This window comes from Aquarana catesbeiana, linkage group LG02 (assembly GCF_042186555.1).
Source record: "Aquarana catesbeiana isolate 2022-GZ linkage group LG02, ASM4218655v1, whole genome shotgun sequence".
Taxonomy (NCBI): domain Eukaryota; kingdom Metazoa; phylum Chordata; class Amphibia; order Anura; family Ranidae; genus Aquarana; species Aquarana catesbeiana.
The window spans coordinates 106,468,232-106,487,140 of NC_133325.1; the positions used below are offsets into that span (position 1 = coordinate 106,468,232).

Consider the following 18,909-nt stretch of genomic DNA (forward strand, 5'->3'; position numbering starts at 1 on the left):
TTTTTTTTCCTCATTAATGTACACACAGCACCCCATATTGACAGAAAAACACAGAATTTTTGACATTTTTGCAGATTTATTAAAAAAGAAAAACTGAAATATCACATGGTCCTAAGTATTCAGACCCTTTGCTGTGACATTCATATATTTAACTCAGGTGCTGTCCATTTCTTCTGATCATCCTTGAGATGGTTCTACACCTTCATTTGAGTCCAGCTGTGTTTGATTATACTGACTAGACTTGATTAGGAAAGCCACACACCTGTCTATATAAGACCTTACAGCTTACAGTGCATGTCAGAGCAAATGAGAATCATGAGGTCAAAGGAACTGCCTGAAGAGTTCAGAGACAGAATTGTGGCAAGGTACAGATCTGGCCAAGGTTACAAAAACATTTCTACTGCACTTAAGGTTCCTAAGAGCACAGTAGCCTCCATAATCCTTAAATGGAAGAGGTTTGGGATGACCAGAACCCTTCCTAGAGCTGGCCGTCTGGCCAAACTGAGCTATCGGGGGAGAAGAGCCTTGGTGAGAGAGGTAAAGAAGAACCCAAAGATCACTGTGGCTGAGCTCCAGAGATGCAGTCTTGAGATGGGAGAAAGTTGTAGAAAGTCAACCATTACTGCAGTCCTCCACCAGTCAGGGCTTTATGGCAGAGTGGCCCAATGGAAGCCTATCCTCAGTGCAAGACACATAAAGCCCGCATGGAGTTTGCTAAAAAACACCTAAAGGACTCCAAGATGGTGAGAAATAAGATTCTCTTTTCTGATGAGACCAAGATAGAACTTTTTGGCCTTAATTCTAAGCGGTATGTGTGGAGAAAAACAGGCACTGCTGACCACCTGACCAATACAGTCCCAACAGTGAAGCATGGTGGTGGCAGAATCATGCTGTGGGGGTGTTTTTCAGCTGCAGGGACAGGACAACTGATTGCAATCGAGGGAGAGATGAATGTGGCCAAGTACAGGGATATATGCTGGACGAAAGCCTTCTCCAGAGTGCTCAGGACCTCAGACTGGGCCGATGGTTTACCTTCCAACAAGACAATGACCCTAAGCACACAGCTAAAATAACGAGGGAGTGGCTTCACAACAACTCCGTGACTGTTCTTTAATGGCCCAGCCAGAGCCCTGACTTAAACCCAATTGAGCATCTCTGGAGAGACCTAAAAATGGCTGTCCACCAACGTTTACCATCCAACCTAAGGATTTGCAAGGAGGAATGGCAGAGGATCCCCAAATCCAGATGTGAAAAACTTGTTGCATCTTTCCCAAAAAGTCTCATGGCTGTATTAGATCAAAAGGGTGCTTCTACTAAATACTGAGCAAAGGGTCTGAATACTTAGGACCATGTGATATTTCAGTTTTTCTTTTTTAATAAATCTGCAAAAATGTCAACATTTCTGTGTTTTTCTGTCAATATAGGCTGCTGTGTGTACATTAATGAGGAAAAAATGAACTTAAATTATTTTAGCAAATGGCTGCAATATAACAAAAAGTGAAAAATTTAAGGGGGTCTGAATACTTTCCGTCCCCACTGTATATATGAGACTGACTGTGTATATAAATATATATATATATATATATATATATGTATATATATATATATATATATATATATATATATATATATATATATATATATATATATATTAATATATTAAATACACTGCAGCTAACTGAATAACCTGCCTGCCTGAAGTATATTTGAAAAAGTACATCAGGAATGGCTTGTAGTCAGATATATTCAGACCCCCTTACATTTTTCCCTTTTTGTTATATTGCAACCATTTGCTAAAATCCATTTTTTCCTCATTAATGTACACACAGCACCCCATATTGACAGAAAAACACAGAATTTTTGACATTTTTGCAGATTTATTAAAAAAGAAAAACTGAAATATCACATGGTCCTAAGTATTCAGACCCTTTGCTGTGACATTCATATATTTAACTCAGGTGCTGTCCATTTCTTCTGATCATCCTTGAGATGGTTCTACACCTTCATTTGAGTCCAGCTGTGTTTGATTATACTGACTAGACTTGATGACCCTAAGCACACAGCTAAAATAACGAGGGAGTGGCTTCACAACAACTCCGTGACTGTTCTTTAATGGCCCAGCCAGAGCCCTGACTTAAACTCAATTGAGCATCTCTGGAGAGACCTAAAAATGTCTGTCCACCAACGTTTACCATCCAACCTGAGGATTTGCAAGGAGGAATAGCAGAGGATCCCCAAATCCAGATGTGAAAAACTTGTTGCATCTTTCCCAAAAAGTCTCATGGCTGTATTAGATCAAAAGGGTGCTTCTACTAAATACTGAGCAAAGGGTCTGAATACTTAGGACCGTGTGATATTTCAGTTTTTCTTTTTTAATAAATCTGCAAAAATGTCAACATTTCTGTGTTTTTCTGTCAATATAGGCTGCTGTGTGTACATTAATGAGGAAAAAATTAACTTAAATTATTTTAGCAAATGGCTGCAATATAACAAAGAGTGAAAAATTTAAGGGGGTCTGAATACTTTCCGTCCCCACTGTATATATGAGACTGACTGTGTATATAAATATATATATATATATTAATATATTAAATACACTGCAGCTAACTGAATAACCTGCCTGCCTGAAGTATATTTGAAAAAGTACATCAGGAATGGCTTGTAGTCAGATATAGGCTTGGCTACCCTGGATGCGGTGTATATATATATATATATATATATATATATATATGAGACTGACTGTATATATATATTAAATACACTGCAGCTAACTGAATAACCTGCCTGCCTGCTCAATCTAAATCACACTCTCTCTCTGTCCACGCCAACAGCACACTACACAGGGCCGACGTGCAGGCAGCCTTATATAGTGTGGGGCCTGGATTTAGTCCCCCTGAGCCATAATTGGCCAAAGGCACCATGCCTTTGGCCAATTATGGCTCTCTTAGCTGAGGGCGCTGGGACTGGCCAAAGCATGCATGTCATGGTGCATGCTTTGGCCAACCATCATACAGCAATGCACTGCGATCTCGCAGTGCATTATGGGGCATTAGGCGGATGTTCAAGTCGAACTCATGTTCGACGCGAACATAAAGCTCATCCCTAATTATCACAAAAGCATGTGAATGGTTGCCGCACATAGTGGTGAACACTAATTAAGGAAGCAGTAATTTGTGAACACAAGCCTGTTTTTTATGAAAGACGAGCATATGCAAGCAAATTCATACCAAAGGACACTTTATGAACAGATGCATTTTTTGTTTTGTTTAGTTAATGTTATATATGGTTTGATATGATATGCTGAGTTTGAAAATTGCTATGGAAACAGATTTAAAGGGATCCTAGCACATTAGCATTTGGGAGCGCAGCACCACTTTTGAACATAATACTGCAATAATTAGCGTTGTGTCATACCAGTGGCAGTATTTTGTAGCATGTACAGAATTTCTCCCCTTTTTTTGAATTGCAGTCAGCAGTCTGTGCCGCAGTTCAAACAGGTAGTAAAAAATGAGCAGTACTGACAATACTGACAGCTAAAGCCTTGTACACAGAGGCAGTTTTTTTTTTTTTTTCGCTCAATCCAGCAGGCTGAACGAAAAAAAAGGCGCTCGGAAGGACCTCACTGTACTAACTAGGCAATGTTAATACAGTGATCTCCGTGCTAAGCTATTGTGTTCTGACAGGGGGACTGCCATTGGCAGCAAGCACTGATCGGATGCCGATCTGAAGCTGTTTTTCCAGCATGCCCTCTCAATTGAAGCTGGATGTTCGGCTGGTTTCTGTCAGACAGGCTAATAGATGCTGTGCTACCCTATATGCATCGTATGTGAATAACAACATTAACGTGCTTTAGTGCTAATAAAAAACAACCAATCTTATGGCCAAATAATCATAAGTGCATATAGATACATTCAATAGGTGTAAAAACTTGAAAGTATTTTAAAAAATGAATAACAGTTCATAAACTTGAAATCAAGTATACTCTCAGTGAAAATTGTGAATTAATTTTCATCCAAAGAATTCCAAACGAAAGTGCTCTGTGTACATGCAATTAACCACTGCAAAAAAATGTGTGTGCCCCCACCAGGATGGCACTGCCGCCATGTGAACCTTACCTTATAGCTAATTCTTTATGCCACTGATTTTTAAAGTAATTGTAGCTACTTACAGAATGCTCAGCCTCAGTGGTGGCTCATATTTAGCTGATTATAGATGGATCGAAATTTGGCCGGTTCAGCAGGGCTTGTTGGAAATTTTTCTTTTATCAATGCTACAGCCAATTGGCTGCAGCACTGATCAGTGTTATCTGATGGTGGAGGAGGAGATGTCAATACAATGATACAGCGGGAAGGATTCCAGCATCCACCTCGATTGTGTGGATGGGGGAATACGTTCAGGTTTTTTTTTTGATCAGCCTGCTGATCAAAAATCTGATACATGTATAGCCAGCTTTATCCAGTGCAGTTGCTGATTGTGGACCACCAGCAATTTGGGATTGTATAAATAAGCACTATAGTCAGCTACAAACTGCCAGAGAAACACACTAGAGAGATTGGTAGCTGCTACTAATTTCTGCTGGTGGGACACAGCAATCCAAATGTTATCCTCACTGAAAATTTACTATACTTTCCATAAAAAAACACAAAACCTGTACATGAAAACATTAAAACAGCAACCTTCTAAATGAGGATAGCATCTAAAAGCAGAAGGGACAGACACAATAAGAACAGGATTTTTGGCAGCAGTAGTCATCATGTTGAAGTTGTGGGGTAAGTCCAGGAAAATCATGTGTTCCTTCTGATCTCAACTTCTAAACATAGTATTGAACATTCTGTCAATGTTCTACAAACTCCTGCTGTGTCTTTAATTGGCCTTACCTATTCTTCTTGTGGTGATGTTAACACTTTAGTTACTTTTGCATTTATATTTCTAACCTACAATGTATTTCTAACCCAAACATTTTTTTGTTTTCAATTATATGTAGAGTAGGGCATATTTAGAACCTCCGTCTTTTTTTTTACTGCTGTCCTAGTTCTGGAGATTCACCTTTTTTTAACTTATCTTGGTGACCAGTGTAACTAGGACAGGAAGGGATGGGAAATCCCAAATATTACAGTCGTCACTTGAACAAATGATTACGTGAAAATCTGCAAATGGAGACACCACTTTTGGAAGATTCTAACCTTTGTCCACTCTACCCGAATAATAATAATATAATAATAATAATAAAATGGCTTGATTCTCTCTTGCAGAGTGTATTCTATCATGTGCAGAGCTATATTTTTAATAAGGCACTTGTTGGTGTAGCGCCTACACCCGAAGGAGCCGCTGCTGTTTGGGTTTCCTGATTCTGGATGCCAACGACATTCTCAGCAATGCCACACCTTCTGACGCACCAAGGTTTGATGAGAAGAATTTATTTGAGAAACTATCCCCAATGGGCAAAAAAATACATAACAGCAAACCATAACAGTTAATAAATTGTCAGAACACCATAAATAACTGAAAGACCACATGTCTCTGCCCCTGAACCCTAAAACCAGGGAGGTCCTAACTAAGGGGGTGGTATTGGGAACTAAAGGTCTATCAGTCTTTCCAAACCCCTCCCACTGGCCAATGTATTGCTAATTGTTGTGGCCCATTGTTCTGGCATTGGAGCATTCAGATTTGAGTGGAACCCACAATACTAGGAGTAAGTACCCAAATTGTATCCTAAAAATAGATGACACTGTCCATTTAAGAAGTGGGCAGGAATTTGTAGCCAGCAGCCTCTCACCTCCAAATGATCTATAATGATGCCACTTTCTGGTCTCTGTCTGGAACCAATGACATCAGCTGCAACTCAGGACACGGCAATGATGATCTCCTATGGAACTGATGATGCCAGCAGTGACTTAGGACCTGATAGTGGCAATTTCTCACAGCTGTGACCGCTGTATAGATGTGGCAGCAGAGTCTCTCTCTTTGTCTCTAGTGATCACCTCTCTAATCCCCCGAGCCTCAGGCTTCCTCCCCTTTCTTTTCCTGCTGTAGCTCTCTGGTCTCCTGGGACTTCTGGTATTGTTCGATCCTTGGATTAATAAGGAGTTGTCTCCTGGGGACTGCATTTCCCATTATCCCAGGCAGTTCCCAGCAGTCCTCTTTCCTCCCAGCCTGCACAGCAGCGAATCACAGTGTCCTCTGCAACCTGAGGAGGTGGGTGGGTTCTCCTCTGGCTCACAATGGCTGCAGCACAACCTTACAAATGTTGTGTGTCCACTCCCTCTAATCCTTTCCTCGCTGTCAGTCAAGGAGAGGGAGAACAACTGCAGCATCAACTCAGTCCGTGTGGCAACAGGTGGGAGCACCACGAACCAGGGCTACACTGGGAATCTGTTATTTCTCAGGTTTCTCAGGTTTCGCAGGTTAGTGGTAGGTAAATTGTACCCACCAATAATAATAAGATATGTTGGCCTGGTTGCCCAGAGGGGTGAGACCATTCAGACATTAATCAGAGCAGGACTCGCAGTGACACATGCTAGTTGGTCATTTTATAGCTACCCATTCAGACCTGCGATCACTGTGTCTGGCAGAGGGAAGTCTTCTAGCACTAACTGCATAGAAAGCTGATACAGGAGGATGTGAAAAGGTGTGTCACAATAAACTTTTTCCCTAATGAATACCCATCTTTCATGATTCCCAACAATTACAGTTGCACCAGGCCACAATTCTAGTGATACACTTTCTTTAGCCTGCAAAATTTTGTTTTTTCACCATAAACAGGTACAGGCCAAATGTTCCCAGCACTCTATTGCCCTGTGGCCACTTTAAAGTGCTAAAAGCACATCAGTAATGCTAAGTAGTTAGCTATAGCTGCCGGCATGTGTACTCCTCCATTAGCTTTAAAGTCCATGTAACCTATTGTTCAAATAGGAACTCCGAGGGCTGTAGGTCTAGCCCCTCCGCCACAGTAGTGGGTGGCCTGTGAGGCCACCTTTATACTTATGAATCAACAAGAAGGCATGGACAGTAGAAAGGGGACAGATCAAGAGAAACTCTAGGACCACCCCTCATACCCTTGAGCCAACAAGAAGGTATAGACGGTGGGATGAGACTGGACCAAGAACAGCTCTGGTTGCCAAAATCATCATTTTGATACCATATCTCATGGGCTTTTGCCTGCTGGAGCACTATATAAGATATAAGGGTCCACGGCAGGCAACTCTAGGTGCCTACTTACCAATATTGATGCAACTTTAGCACTGAAAAAAAAAAATTTGGGCTGTTGAGTTTCTTTAAGGATTGTGCTCCATTTCAGCCATCATCCCACATCCATAATTCATCATTTGTGACAAGAAGATTATTTTACCATATTATTCAATAACACATGAAACTTCCCACAGAACTCACAGTAAAATGAATACAGACAAACATGAAATGTAAATAAAAATCTGCTGAGTGGAATACACTTGAATGGAATTGGAAGAAAACAATGTCTCTTTCATACTGGGGGTTGTTTTAGCTGACGGAGGCAAACTCTTCGAAGGTTTCTCATAACCCTTATGTGTTGGTGGCTTGCTCCTAGCAGCCTAATTAAATTTTTTCATGGTTTCAGTGAACAACTAACTTTCTGACCTTGTTCAACAGAAGTTCTTATTGAGATTACTTTTGATTCTTTTCTCATTCCAGAATTTTAGGTCAAGATGTGTTGGCAGTGATTGGGCTTGTCACGTTTAAGGCTTACAGGCATAAAAACCAGACAGACGTGCTGCTATTGAATCCTGTTCACTGAATACTATGATTGTAAGCAATAGGCATTTTAATAAAGAAATTTTTTGCCCTTTGGCAACCTTAGGTGCACTAGAATGCTGACACAGTATTGACTTGAATTTATTCCTAGAAATTATTATTCTAATGTCACCTTTAAGCAAGTTTAGGGGAATGTACAGTTTAAATACAACACAATAAAATAGACAATATATTTTTCCCTTATTTTCTGCCTGTCGTGTATTTCCATCCTTTGCCTTTACATTTTATTGGGAGTCTTACTTTATTTTTTAAAATAGAACAGCAGCGAGCTCTTTAAAAGTTTTTTCTGTTTTCTATAAACTATGGGATCATGCTTCATCTTATTTTCATCATTGTACTATAGCACGTCTTTCCTAGTTCTCACCAAGCATGTGTACACAGGACAGTTACTAAAGCAATGTCAGAGTTGAACATTTCTAATAAAAAGGCAGTGCCATTGACACTCCATTTAAGAAAAGGTGGAATGTAATTTGCAATTTATCAGAATTACATTATAATGTAATTTGTGAAAGTTTTGCAGTTGGGATAAGAAATATAGGGGTGAATGTACTAAAGGCAAATGACCATGCATTCATTGTATTAATTTTCCCCAGAATTTAGTAAATGTGATAAGGCTTCACTTTGTAAAGAATATCCAATCAGGTACAAGGAAAAAAAAAAATGAATTTCTGCTTGCACATGATTGGATGACGTAAATCAGCAGAGTTCTGGGGAAAATGAGTACAGCTGCACTTGCAAAGTGCAAATCCCCCGAGAGGATCACAGTGAAAGTCTAATTTTGTTGAGAAGCAAACAATTAAAATCCGTAGCCATTATATGCATGTGTTTTAGCAAAATACATTGCAGGCTGTTACCTGTTTCTTTAGTGATTGACGTCACGCTACCAACTTTCTAAAACTTGCCGATAAATAAGGAGGTATGTGTTGCTACATTTCACTGGGGAGCTTTTACTTCACTTCATGTCTCAAGACACAACAGGAAATGTGAGGAGATCTCTCCAAAGTAAGGAAAGTCTTTCTTAGATGCCATCAGAACACGTCTCCACTTGATGATTTCCCTTCTGTGCCTAGTCTGGTGACAACTGAAAACGTTTTGAGAGAGTGATTCTCCCCAGCGATGACACAGACAACATTAAATCTAACCCTTTGCTACTCTTTCCAACATGAAAAATATATTTGAGCTTCAGATGCGTTTTAAAATAGAACTAAAGTGCATATTACTTACCTCCTCTCCAATGGTCTGAAGTCCCATGCCAGTGCTGGCATCTTCTCTTTAGCTTCTTTCAGGCGCCAGGGTTTGACCTTCTTGTTTGGCCAGCGCAGGATGATGTAACTTCCGCATATGATAGAATTCGGCCATTCTGACACACTGGCACCGTGTTGAGAATGTAAACTGAGCATACACAGCACGGTGTACATTGTAAAGAAGACTGTGAGCAGGCAGATCATTTTATTTTACTGACAATGAGTGTCTGCTTCTAAGGTTTTTCTTTAGACTTTAAAGCCTAGTTCACACAATGAGATTATCAGACGAATGATCGTTCATTTCTTTCTTTTTTTTTTGCATGCTATTTTCCATGTCGAAAACAAATAGGTTACTAAAGTACGAAAATTCTCATGCAACAGAATAAAAATTAGGAAGTGATGTAATGTATTGCATTGTATTTGTATTGTATTTTCGGACAAAAACTGTACTGATTAAATGAAAATCATACAATCTGGTATCGTATGAGAAAAATTTTCGTGTTTGTCCCTTCGGAAAATTTCGGATGAAAGCTGTGTACTAACGATCAGATTATCGTACGATCACTTCGAAAACTATATTTTTTTTTTAGACGATTTTCTGATTGTGTGTACAGGCCTTGAAGAGTAACTCCACTTTTGTTGAGACAAAAACATTCCCCTCTGGGTGATCTATAACAAAGTTTGTTGCAGATTCCTACCTTTTGTTATTCTGAATAAATCCTTGTGTGTTTGTCTGTGTTCATGTGCAGAAATTAGTCTAATGGGAGTGGTTTCATAATTATCAACCAGCTGCTGCACCTGCAAAGCTCTAATGAGAAAAATTGCAGGGTCTGCATCCTTTTAGATGTGATTTCCTGTTGGGAGTATCTTACCAAATATTACACTTTTGTTGCAGGGGATGCCTGAAATCTGACTTGTATTTTAGTGCAGACTTCTGGGAAGATCAGTCACACAAGCAGGATATGACATATCTGGGGGGCGTTCTGTACACATTCTGTGTACACACCTCCAGGTAGCCATATTGCATTGCATTTCATAGAAAATTACAGAGCTGCAGATTGAAAAGGAAAGGTAATTTTTAATATCATTCAATTACAATATGACTTGTATCGCAATTGTGTATGCTATATTATTTTTTTTTATTTACAATTTTTTTTCTCCTTTAAGCCCTGTGTATAATTGTGGAAAGCACAATCAATCCCAAGAGTAGAAAAATTGGATTTTTGAAGGTCTTGGATATGCAAACCATGTACAGAATAGCCTCAAAAATCTGTTGTCATTGAATTTCTTGTAGGTTTTTGAATTTTGCCTATCTACAGATTAAAAAGAGAAATACAGTTTTAATAATCATATTAATAAAAACAAAAATAGCTCTTATAATTTTTATTTTTTTTAAACTGAAGTCTTCCATAAATCGCAACCATAAAATCTTTATTCTATACGGTTGTTGTGTATTCTGTGAGAGTGAAATAAAAAGAGAACATGTGCTGTTTGCTATTACACTCAGATTCCACTCAGTGTCCTGCTGCTCATGAGGTTTGAGGAATCCTAAAAATAACAGGTGTAAAGAACACTATAGAACCAGTTAGGGCCATGTCAGGTGCAGCCAAAAGGCAGGCAGGATTCAGACAGTTCGTACAGGTCAATGTACACCTAGAACACTGGTAGTCCCTGTTGGCACAGCAGCTGCCTCTGGTTACTGCTCTTAGCATCCCGTCTTATGAGGGGGTGTCCTGGGGCCTGCTACCACCTCAGCCACCATACCAGTATAACCGTAGAAATAATCTTCCTTTTTTATTTTTTAAAGGAAGAAAGGTCACAGTGGTCAAAATCCATGGCGTGTCTCATGATGAAACTAGAGCAGCTGAATGTGGACATTGAAGATGCCATCACTACAGGGGCTAATCAGATGTTTATCTTACCTGAGCTTTTGGCAGATCAGGTACAGTATAAGTTTTACTCTTTTTTTTTAAATATTATTTATTTATTTTACAAATATTTTTTTAATTTGCAAAAGATAGTACACAGCCATAGCAGGTTACAAAGTGAGTTTGAACACTCCTGATGTAAACAGGCATACAGAAACAATTGACATCAGTAACATTTGCAACAAAGACCTCAATAAAAAGAGGGAAAAGGCAAATACTGCCCAGGGCAGCACGGTAGGAGCTATGTTGGGGGTGAGGTGAACAAGGGTTTCAAACCCGTAAAGAAAATTATTAACACTAACAGGTATATGACAAGTGGATTTAACAGGGGGTTATACATTAAGATAGTACATTGAAATAGTGCAGCAGATGGTTCCTCTGGCAATAGGGCCCACAAGCCCAATAGATATTGATATTGTTAGCAGGGTATTGATATAATGAGCTGGAAGCTTCTTGGATGTTGGTTTAAGTATGCCGTGTGTTTTGACAGTGTATGACAGCTTGCGGCATGGTATCCCCTTTATAGTCCGAGTGGACCTTCTAACTTCAGGCAGTTTAGCAGGATCTGGTGGGGAACTTGGTTTAGGCATTGTGAGTTTCAACTCTTGTTCTGACTCCTGCACGGGTTCGCTTTGGTCGACCTTTTCTTCTGGTCTGCTGGGCAAATTCCCTTCACAGCTTTCAGGGATCTGTGTTTCTGATAATGGGCTCTCACCAATATAAACACTATGGCTTATTGTCACTTTGTCAGCCTTGTGTGTAAACTTCAGAAGAGCATCTACGGTCTTAAACAATTTGAAAGGTATGTGGACTTCATTACAAAAACTACCCGCACCCTGCAGTTCATACACAGTGACGTATGCGGTCCAATGAAAACTCCCACATCAGGCAGGAAGGGTATATCTAGGGTCAAGAAGCCATAACTTCCAAGAGTTTCTGTGTAGTCAAATGAGCTTTAACAAACATGAGTTCCATGGTGCAATGCTCATAGAAAGTAACTATTATTTGTTGTATGGAGGGAGGGTTTGGGGTTCTTCCAATGGTGGGCAATGGATAACCTAGTGGCAATTAAAATGTGCGCAACCAGTGTGTGTACTGGGTGGGCCAAGCGTATAAGTGTTATTCTTACCATATGTACATTCTAAAAAAACATCAGCAGAGTGGCTGCTGAACTTTTCCTTCCGTGGTTGTTAAAATTGCTGCAAGATCTCTTTAATGTGTGGCCAGGTTCTCACTAGCCCAGAAGTTTAGGGAGGGTTAGTCAAAATAAAAATCCACAACAAGTCTATACATAATCCATATAAATGATTAAACATCAAGTGGTCCAGTATACAGCAGAAAGCTAAGCTGATATTTAATAAATAAACTCTGAGGATTATGTATGGGTGCCCAGCTAGGAGACCGATGCCCACTGCATGATGAAAACAGCCAGGAGGTTGAACTAAGCTTATTTGTTTGGTTGGGAAGGTTGGAACTGTAGTCCTGTCAGTTCCAGACTGATGCTCAAACAGGTAATTAAAAGTGTGCTCTAAAACATATCGTGTGTATGCTTTTCTAACGGATGGAACATGGTTTGCAATGCTATTGAGTGGCTTAAATTTGCATGCACGTTTTTTGATCAGTGGTTTATGACAATGTATTATCATGCGCCAGGTCATATGCAGATTATTTCTTTATTTTTATCTTTTTTTTCTGTATGGGTAAGCAGGTTAAAGAGATCTTAAACAACAGGAAGGGTTTTAATAAAGTCCTGCAATGTTTTTCTATAAACGTTTTTGTTTTTATAAGGATGTTGTAGGGAGACTAGTATCTGAGGCTTATGAATAGATGAATGGACTTTTATTAAAATAAAGGGCATTTGTGTGTGTGTGCATCATAGTATTTATTTATTTGCATTTATTTCAATTTTGGGGGTATGTAGCAATGTGATTTTTTTTAGCTTTTCAGTATTTGGACACTGTCTTAGTTTGTATCTATAGCAAAAACTTTTTTTTCTTATATGGGATGGAGCGCAAAAGGTTAGACGTCTTGTGAGGCTTCTGGCCTTGTGAGTCTGCTTGAGGCTGCATTTTCTATTCTATTTCCCTTTATTTTCTATTCTGATGACACAGTTTTACTAGATAGGAAGTAAGGAAAATTCTGCAACAGGGAAACAACATTAAAACAACTGGCAGGTTCCAGCATTCCTCTTCTTAATTAAAAAAAAATAAAGAAAGCATTTTTACTTCTGTCTCCTTCTCATCCTGTATGGTGAAAAGTGTGTAGCAAAAAAAGAAAGTGAGAGGAAATCTCTCTGAACAACAGTATAACCTGACAGGGGTTCTAATTCTTACCCACACCATCAAAGCTAGAAAAAAAGTTAGGCTATAAATACACTTTGGGGTCCATTTAAAAAAAAAATGCTGTGTGAATGTCTCAACACCCAGAATAATCCCCATGATGTGTCTAATAGGTTTATTTCCCATAAAATACCTCAGTCAGGAAAAGTACTGTATTATAGTCACTAGATGGAGCTGACGACCATAGGAAATAAACATATTGGTCCATTTAAAAAAAAAAATTGCTGTGTGAATGTCTCAACACCCAGAATAATCCCCATGATGTGTCTAATAGGTTTATTTCCCATAAAATACCTCAGTCAGGAAAAGTACTGTATTATGGCCACTAGATGGAGCTGACGACCATAGGAAATAAACATATTACAAACATTAGGGATTAGTCGAGGCAGCCTTGTGACTGCTGTGATATTCGCACAGCAAATTTTTATAGGTAGACTCCCCTAAAGTGTTACTAAACGTAGGACATTGCATTCATTATATCTGGTCTCCCATAGTACATAGAACATGGAAATGCAATTATTTTTGTAAATATAAACTGCTAAATACCTTTTCTCTTCAGTGGTATGTAGAAGTCTTGTGACTTTTATCAGTGTCCGGCCGAGCACTGGTTAAAGCTTGTAGGAGGAGTTTTCATTCTCCTCTTACTGGTCTATGAGGCTGCATGAGCCCTGACCCTCTGTCTGGACAGTGCTGATTGACCCTGTGCTGATCACATGCACCCTCCCAAAAAAAAACCTCTCTAGCAATACACACCAAACTGAGCATGTGCAGAGTGCCTTCAAGGCTCGGTTCTATTAGCAGATGGATTGGGGACAGTAAAAGAAGAGGAGGATCAGATGAGACAGGATCAAACAGCTTTTTTACACAATGCACATGATTAACCCCTTAAGTTCCACAGTGAGTATAAGAAGCATGCTTTACTGCATATACAGAGACATTTTACTGTTGTGGGTTTGGTAACACTTTAAGTACACTGACTGTTTAGTAATATCAGTCTATGAACACAGTGAGAAGGTATCATAAAATTCAATGGTCATCTTTCAAGGTTATTGGCAAGATGAATTACATGCCGATTTCTTATATCTCTGGGAGGCACTAGTGACAAAACATTCTCTCCAGACTTCTTAACTACACCCAACCACTACAGCATCATAAAGAAAAGTGATGGATGAAGTATGACATATTTTCCATAGTAAAGCATAAACAAACAATCTTGGAATTCAACTTTGAAAAGAGTGACACCTTTATAATATCGTCGTGGGAAGGGATGGAAAGACAAACTACTGCTGTGATATCTTACAATTGGACTCTAAAGAGACATTCATTAGGTATCTGCTCTGTAATTCATGTTAATGGTGGCCACCCATGTTGACATTTTGTAAAGTTGTCTTTTTATTACATGCTCCAAATACTCCATAGAGCCCAGTGTATTAACTTTGTATTGAATCAAACAACTCATTAAACAAGAGTTGACCATGTGGACACAGTGCTGACACCAAAGCCTTCTTTCCTTTACAGCTTTCCCAAGTGGGGAGAGCATTGCAGTTAATGTATGTCTACACATAGCAACCATCACTCACAATAACAATCTCAGGGAGAAGTGAGTAATTATGATTCCTGCTCACCTGAATCACCAGTACTATCCAAGAAATGATATAGTCTGCATATATATATATATATATATATATATATATATATATATATATATATATTTACTAAGATGCTCAGAAAATAAAATTGCTGCAAATATGGATAACCCACCCTAAAAACAAAATATGTAAATTCATGAGCTATGTGCAAATAACAACTAATTAAACAATATGCATGATACACAAAAAAGAGACCTTGCCACCAATTTAGGAATACTAAACACACACTGTTTAATTTACATTATCCCTACTCTTTCTGTATGTGGATGATGGCATTGTAATTATTTTAACAAAAAAAAAAATTCTAAGTGCCTTTTTCCTTATTGATTTACAGCTGTCATATGACTGAGCTCTTTCACAGCCTGTCTGTGGTAGGAGGAATTTCTGTTCAAATAATACAATTTATAAAAATAAATAATTAATATCAATAAACTGTTTTAAATTGTCATAAAAATATATATTTGAAATCAAATATTTATTATTTTTGGGAATATCATGACGCCAGCAGATTTCTGCCAATCACAGGCTAAAGCTGATAGTCTTAAGCCCCATACACATGGGCCGAATGTCAGGAGACAAACAATATGGCCAACATTCAGACTGTATGTATGTTGGTCTGTCTGACAGAAGCTGGCAGTTTGGCCAGCTTCTGTCGGACGTGCATGCTGGAAAACCAACAGCCAACCGACTCCTGATCAGCGCTCTCAGCCGATGGAAGAGAGCACTGATCGGAGAGTTCTGGCGGTGGGGGGGGGCATCCCCCTGTCAGAACACAACAGCTCAGTGGGGGAGATCGCTGAACTAACCTTGCATGGTTAGTACAGCGACTCCGACCAGAGCTGTCAGTACTTTTTTCGTGCAACCCAGTGGGTTGCACAAAAAAAAACTGTTATGCCGCATACACACGATCAGATTTTCCAACGGGAAATGTTGGATGTGAGCTTGTTAAAGGTAAGTCCGACCGTGTGTATGCTCCATCGAACATTTGTTGTCAGACTTTCCGCCAACAAATGTTGGCTAGCAGGTTCAACAAATTTTGTTGTCGGACTTTCCAAACGTGTGCACACAAGCCCGTCGCACAAAATTCCACGCATGCTCGGAATCAAGTACGAGCCGGAAGCACTTGGTCTTGTAAAACTAGCGTTTGTAATGGAGATATCACATGACTATTGAACTTCCTTTTTATCGGCTCATTGTACGTCTTGTACGTCACTACGTACCCACGTTCGTAATTGTTGGCCAACATTTGTGTGACCGTGTGTATGCAAGACAAGTTGGAGCCAACAACCTTTCAACAAAATTCCACGGTTTTGTTGTCGGAAAGTCCGATCGTGTGTACGGGGCATTAGTGTGTACCCGGCTTTAGAATAAGAAGGAGGTGAAGCCTCCTTCAATTAACATGTAATATCCTGCCCCCCCCCCATTGTGTTTAACTGGTTAGTGGACATGGAGGAGGAGGGAGTGAGCTGTTATTTACCACTGTGTATACGCCCACATGTGTGACTCTATAGCCACATGGGCTGCTCAGCTATGATAAGAAGGAATTTCTCAGGGTAGAAATACACTGAAAACGGAGCATGTGCACTAGCTGCCAACAATGCTCTGCAAAATCCCCAACTGGAGTGGGGACATGGACAGGAGGGGGAGACGGAGAACAGCAGGATCAATCCTCTTTTTTGCAGGATATAGAAAACAAACCCCATAGTGACTAGATGAGTATGAACAGCACGTGGGTGTGGGTTAAATGACACTTTAAAGCAAAATGTCACTTAAAACTGAAAGTTCCACTCATTCTCCTCCTCCCAACCTCCACTGCCATTATAGGTTTTCTTTTTTGTTCTGGGACCGGGTACCTTTTTCCGACAGGTATCCGGTCCCAGTTCCACAATTCTTGCCTATTTTTGTGGACGTTTGCCCCCCCACCATATGTCACATATCCCAGGAGGCTGTGGAACCAGTCTGCAAGCACAGCACCTGGGGACCCGAAAACCAACGAAACTGGCCTGGGTGAAGACAGTGCTGGACTCCTGGACTGGTAAGTGTATGTTTATTAAAAGTCAGCAGTTACACTATTTGTAGCTGCTTACTTTTAATTTTTTTTTTAATAAATAACCGAAGTTCCTCATTAAAAAAACTGCAGGTAAAAGAACACAAAAATCACATATATTGAATTGTTACTTTGGCATGTTTTACTGCATAAATAATCTTTTATTCACTTACAATGTACTCTTAAACAACTACATTCCTCCTTGCATGTTATAGCCCTCTTCTGGGAGTGCCTAACTACTCTCTGTGCTAAATCAGCTCCTCTATTTTATTTATTAATTTTACTTTATTTTACTGTTCATATGTAAACTTTTTCATTTCTGTGCTTTTTATTCTTTTTTGGTAATGTTGCAAAATGAAAAATAATAAACTATATTTAATTTATAAATAACATTGTAATGTAACATTGTAATAAATTACACTAGCTTAATCCATATTGCAACATTCCCCTCCTCCATCAGATTCATTTTTCATGGATGAAAAGATGGCAACTCTAGGGCCAGTGACTGTCATTTCGGCACCCTTTCTCAACCCACCCACTGTACATGCAAGCACAGTCCATCCCAACTTGTGATGGGGAAGAGCATTGTGCATTTTTCAGTCTTCGCCTTGTATAGTCCACATTGGCTTCCTTCTCTTCTTGATATGTTTCGCATTGAAGGAATAAGCAAACAACCAGAGAAACTTTGGCAGACTAGCCCCAGTTCATGAAGCAACCATCTATGATGTGTCAATAAAATTAATAACTCAAGCCTGAGCACTAGCAGAACATTTTGACATTAACAAGCTCCCATCTGATCAATATCCTATACTGCGTTCTCCGCTCTCTTAGGAACCTCCAACATCCTCTCTTTGACACAGTGACCTCTCCAAATGCTTTTTACATTATTTTCTTTTCACATCTTCTCCTGAGTTTGTCTGAGAAATCAGCAGAGACAGCTGCATTTTCTCAAATGTTTTCAAATACAAGTGCTTTCAGAGGTAAAGAGTGTGAAGACTGACGTCATTTTTGTCCTGTTTATAGGACCATTTTGTTCTTCCTTTTAGTAATATAACCATGCTTGTAGTCCTGCAAACATATTTCATCACCAGAAAGCCAATAACTATGCAGAGTCCGTTTTACAGCACCATATGGTAACAATTAGCTCTCTTCTGTAAATATCTTTTGCAAACTTGACCTACAACATGATGGGGAAATATGCCTTCGTTTACCAGACGATCTTCTTACCAACAAGGCTGCAGAGCCAGAGGAAGTCCAAGCAGGAAATGGACAGCCAGTGAGTCATGTTTTTTGGATGTATATCTCCTAGTATTTTACATCACGCAAATCATCCACTGTGTTGATGTTGGAACGTTTGGCGTGGGAAATGTGCTGCAAATTTGACCCTGTTGGATTGTTCTTTTATTTAGTGTGTGTTTGAAGCATTTGGTAGTGCATTTATTTTTGCTTTTGCAATTGTCAGTGCATAGATGCAGTATTTAAAATAACCTTTTCCTTTGCCAAAGTATACAAAACTAAAAAATAAGAAAACTCTGAAAAATACTATTAGGTACAGGCAAATCTGCCTGGGTTTGATTTACAAAGGGTTTGGTAAATCCTATTTGAAATTGGGCAAATTAGTACTTAGTAGTGAATTCCTTAAAATCTGTAGGGCTAGATCCTGTTTGTCAATTCTGGCAATTTTTAGAACAAATAGGCACAGGCCATGGGGCTAGGAATGGGCTGAACACCTCCCCGGTTCGTTTCGCACAAAAAGTTCCAGCGAACATGCGAACCCTATGGGACACAAACATGAAAAATTAAAAGTGCTAATTTTAAAGGCTTATATGCAAGTTATTGCCATAAAAAGTGTATGAGTACCTGCGTACTGCCCTAGGCGACATGTATCAATGCAAAAAAAAGTTTTTAAAACAA

The 18,909-nt window shown here is 39.3% G+C and overlaps 1 protein-coding gene across 1 annotated transcript in view; it reads left to right on the forward strand.

Moving 5' to 3' along the window:
• STARD13 (StAR related lipid transfer domain containing 13) overlaps nt 1-18,909 on the forward strand; it is a 438,704-nt gene that overhangs the window by 91,109 nt on the left and 328,686 nt on the right. The window contains exon 3 of the mRNA XM_073613333.1: nt 10,840-10,974. Coding sequence (XP_073469434.1) covers nt 10,840-10,974 — 135 coding nt within the window. The remainder of the gene's footprint in view (nt 1-10,839; nt 10,975-18,909) is intronic.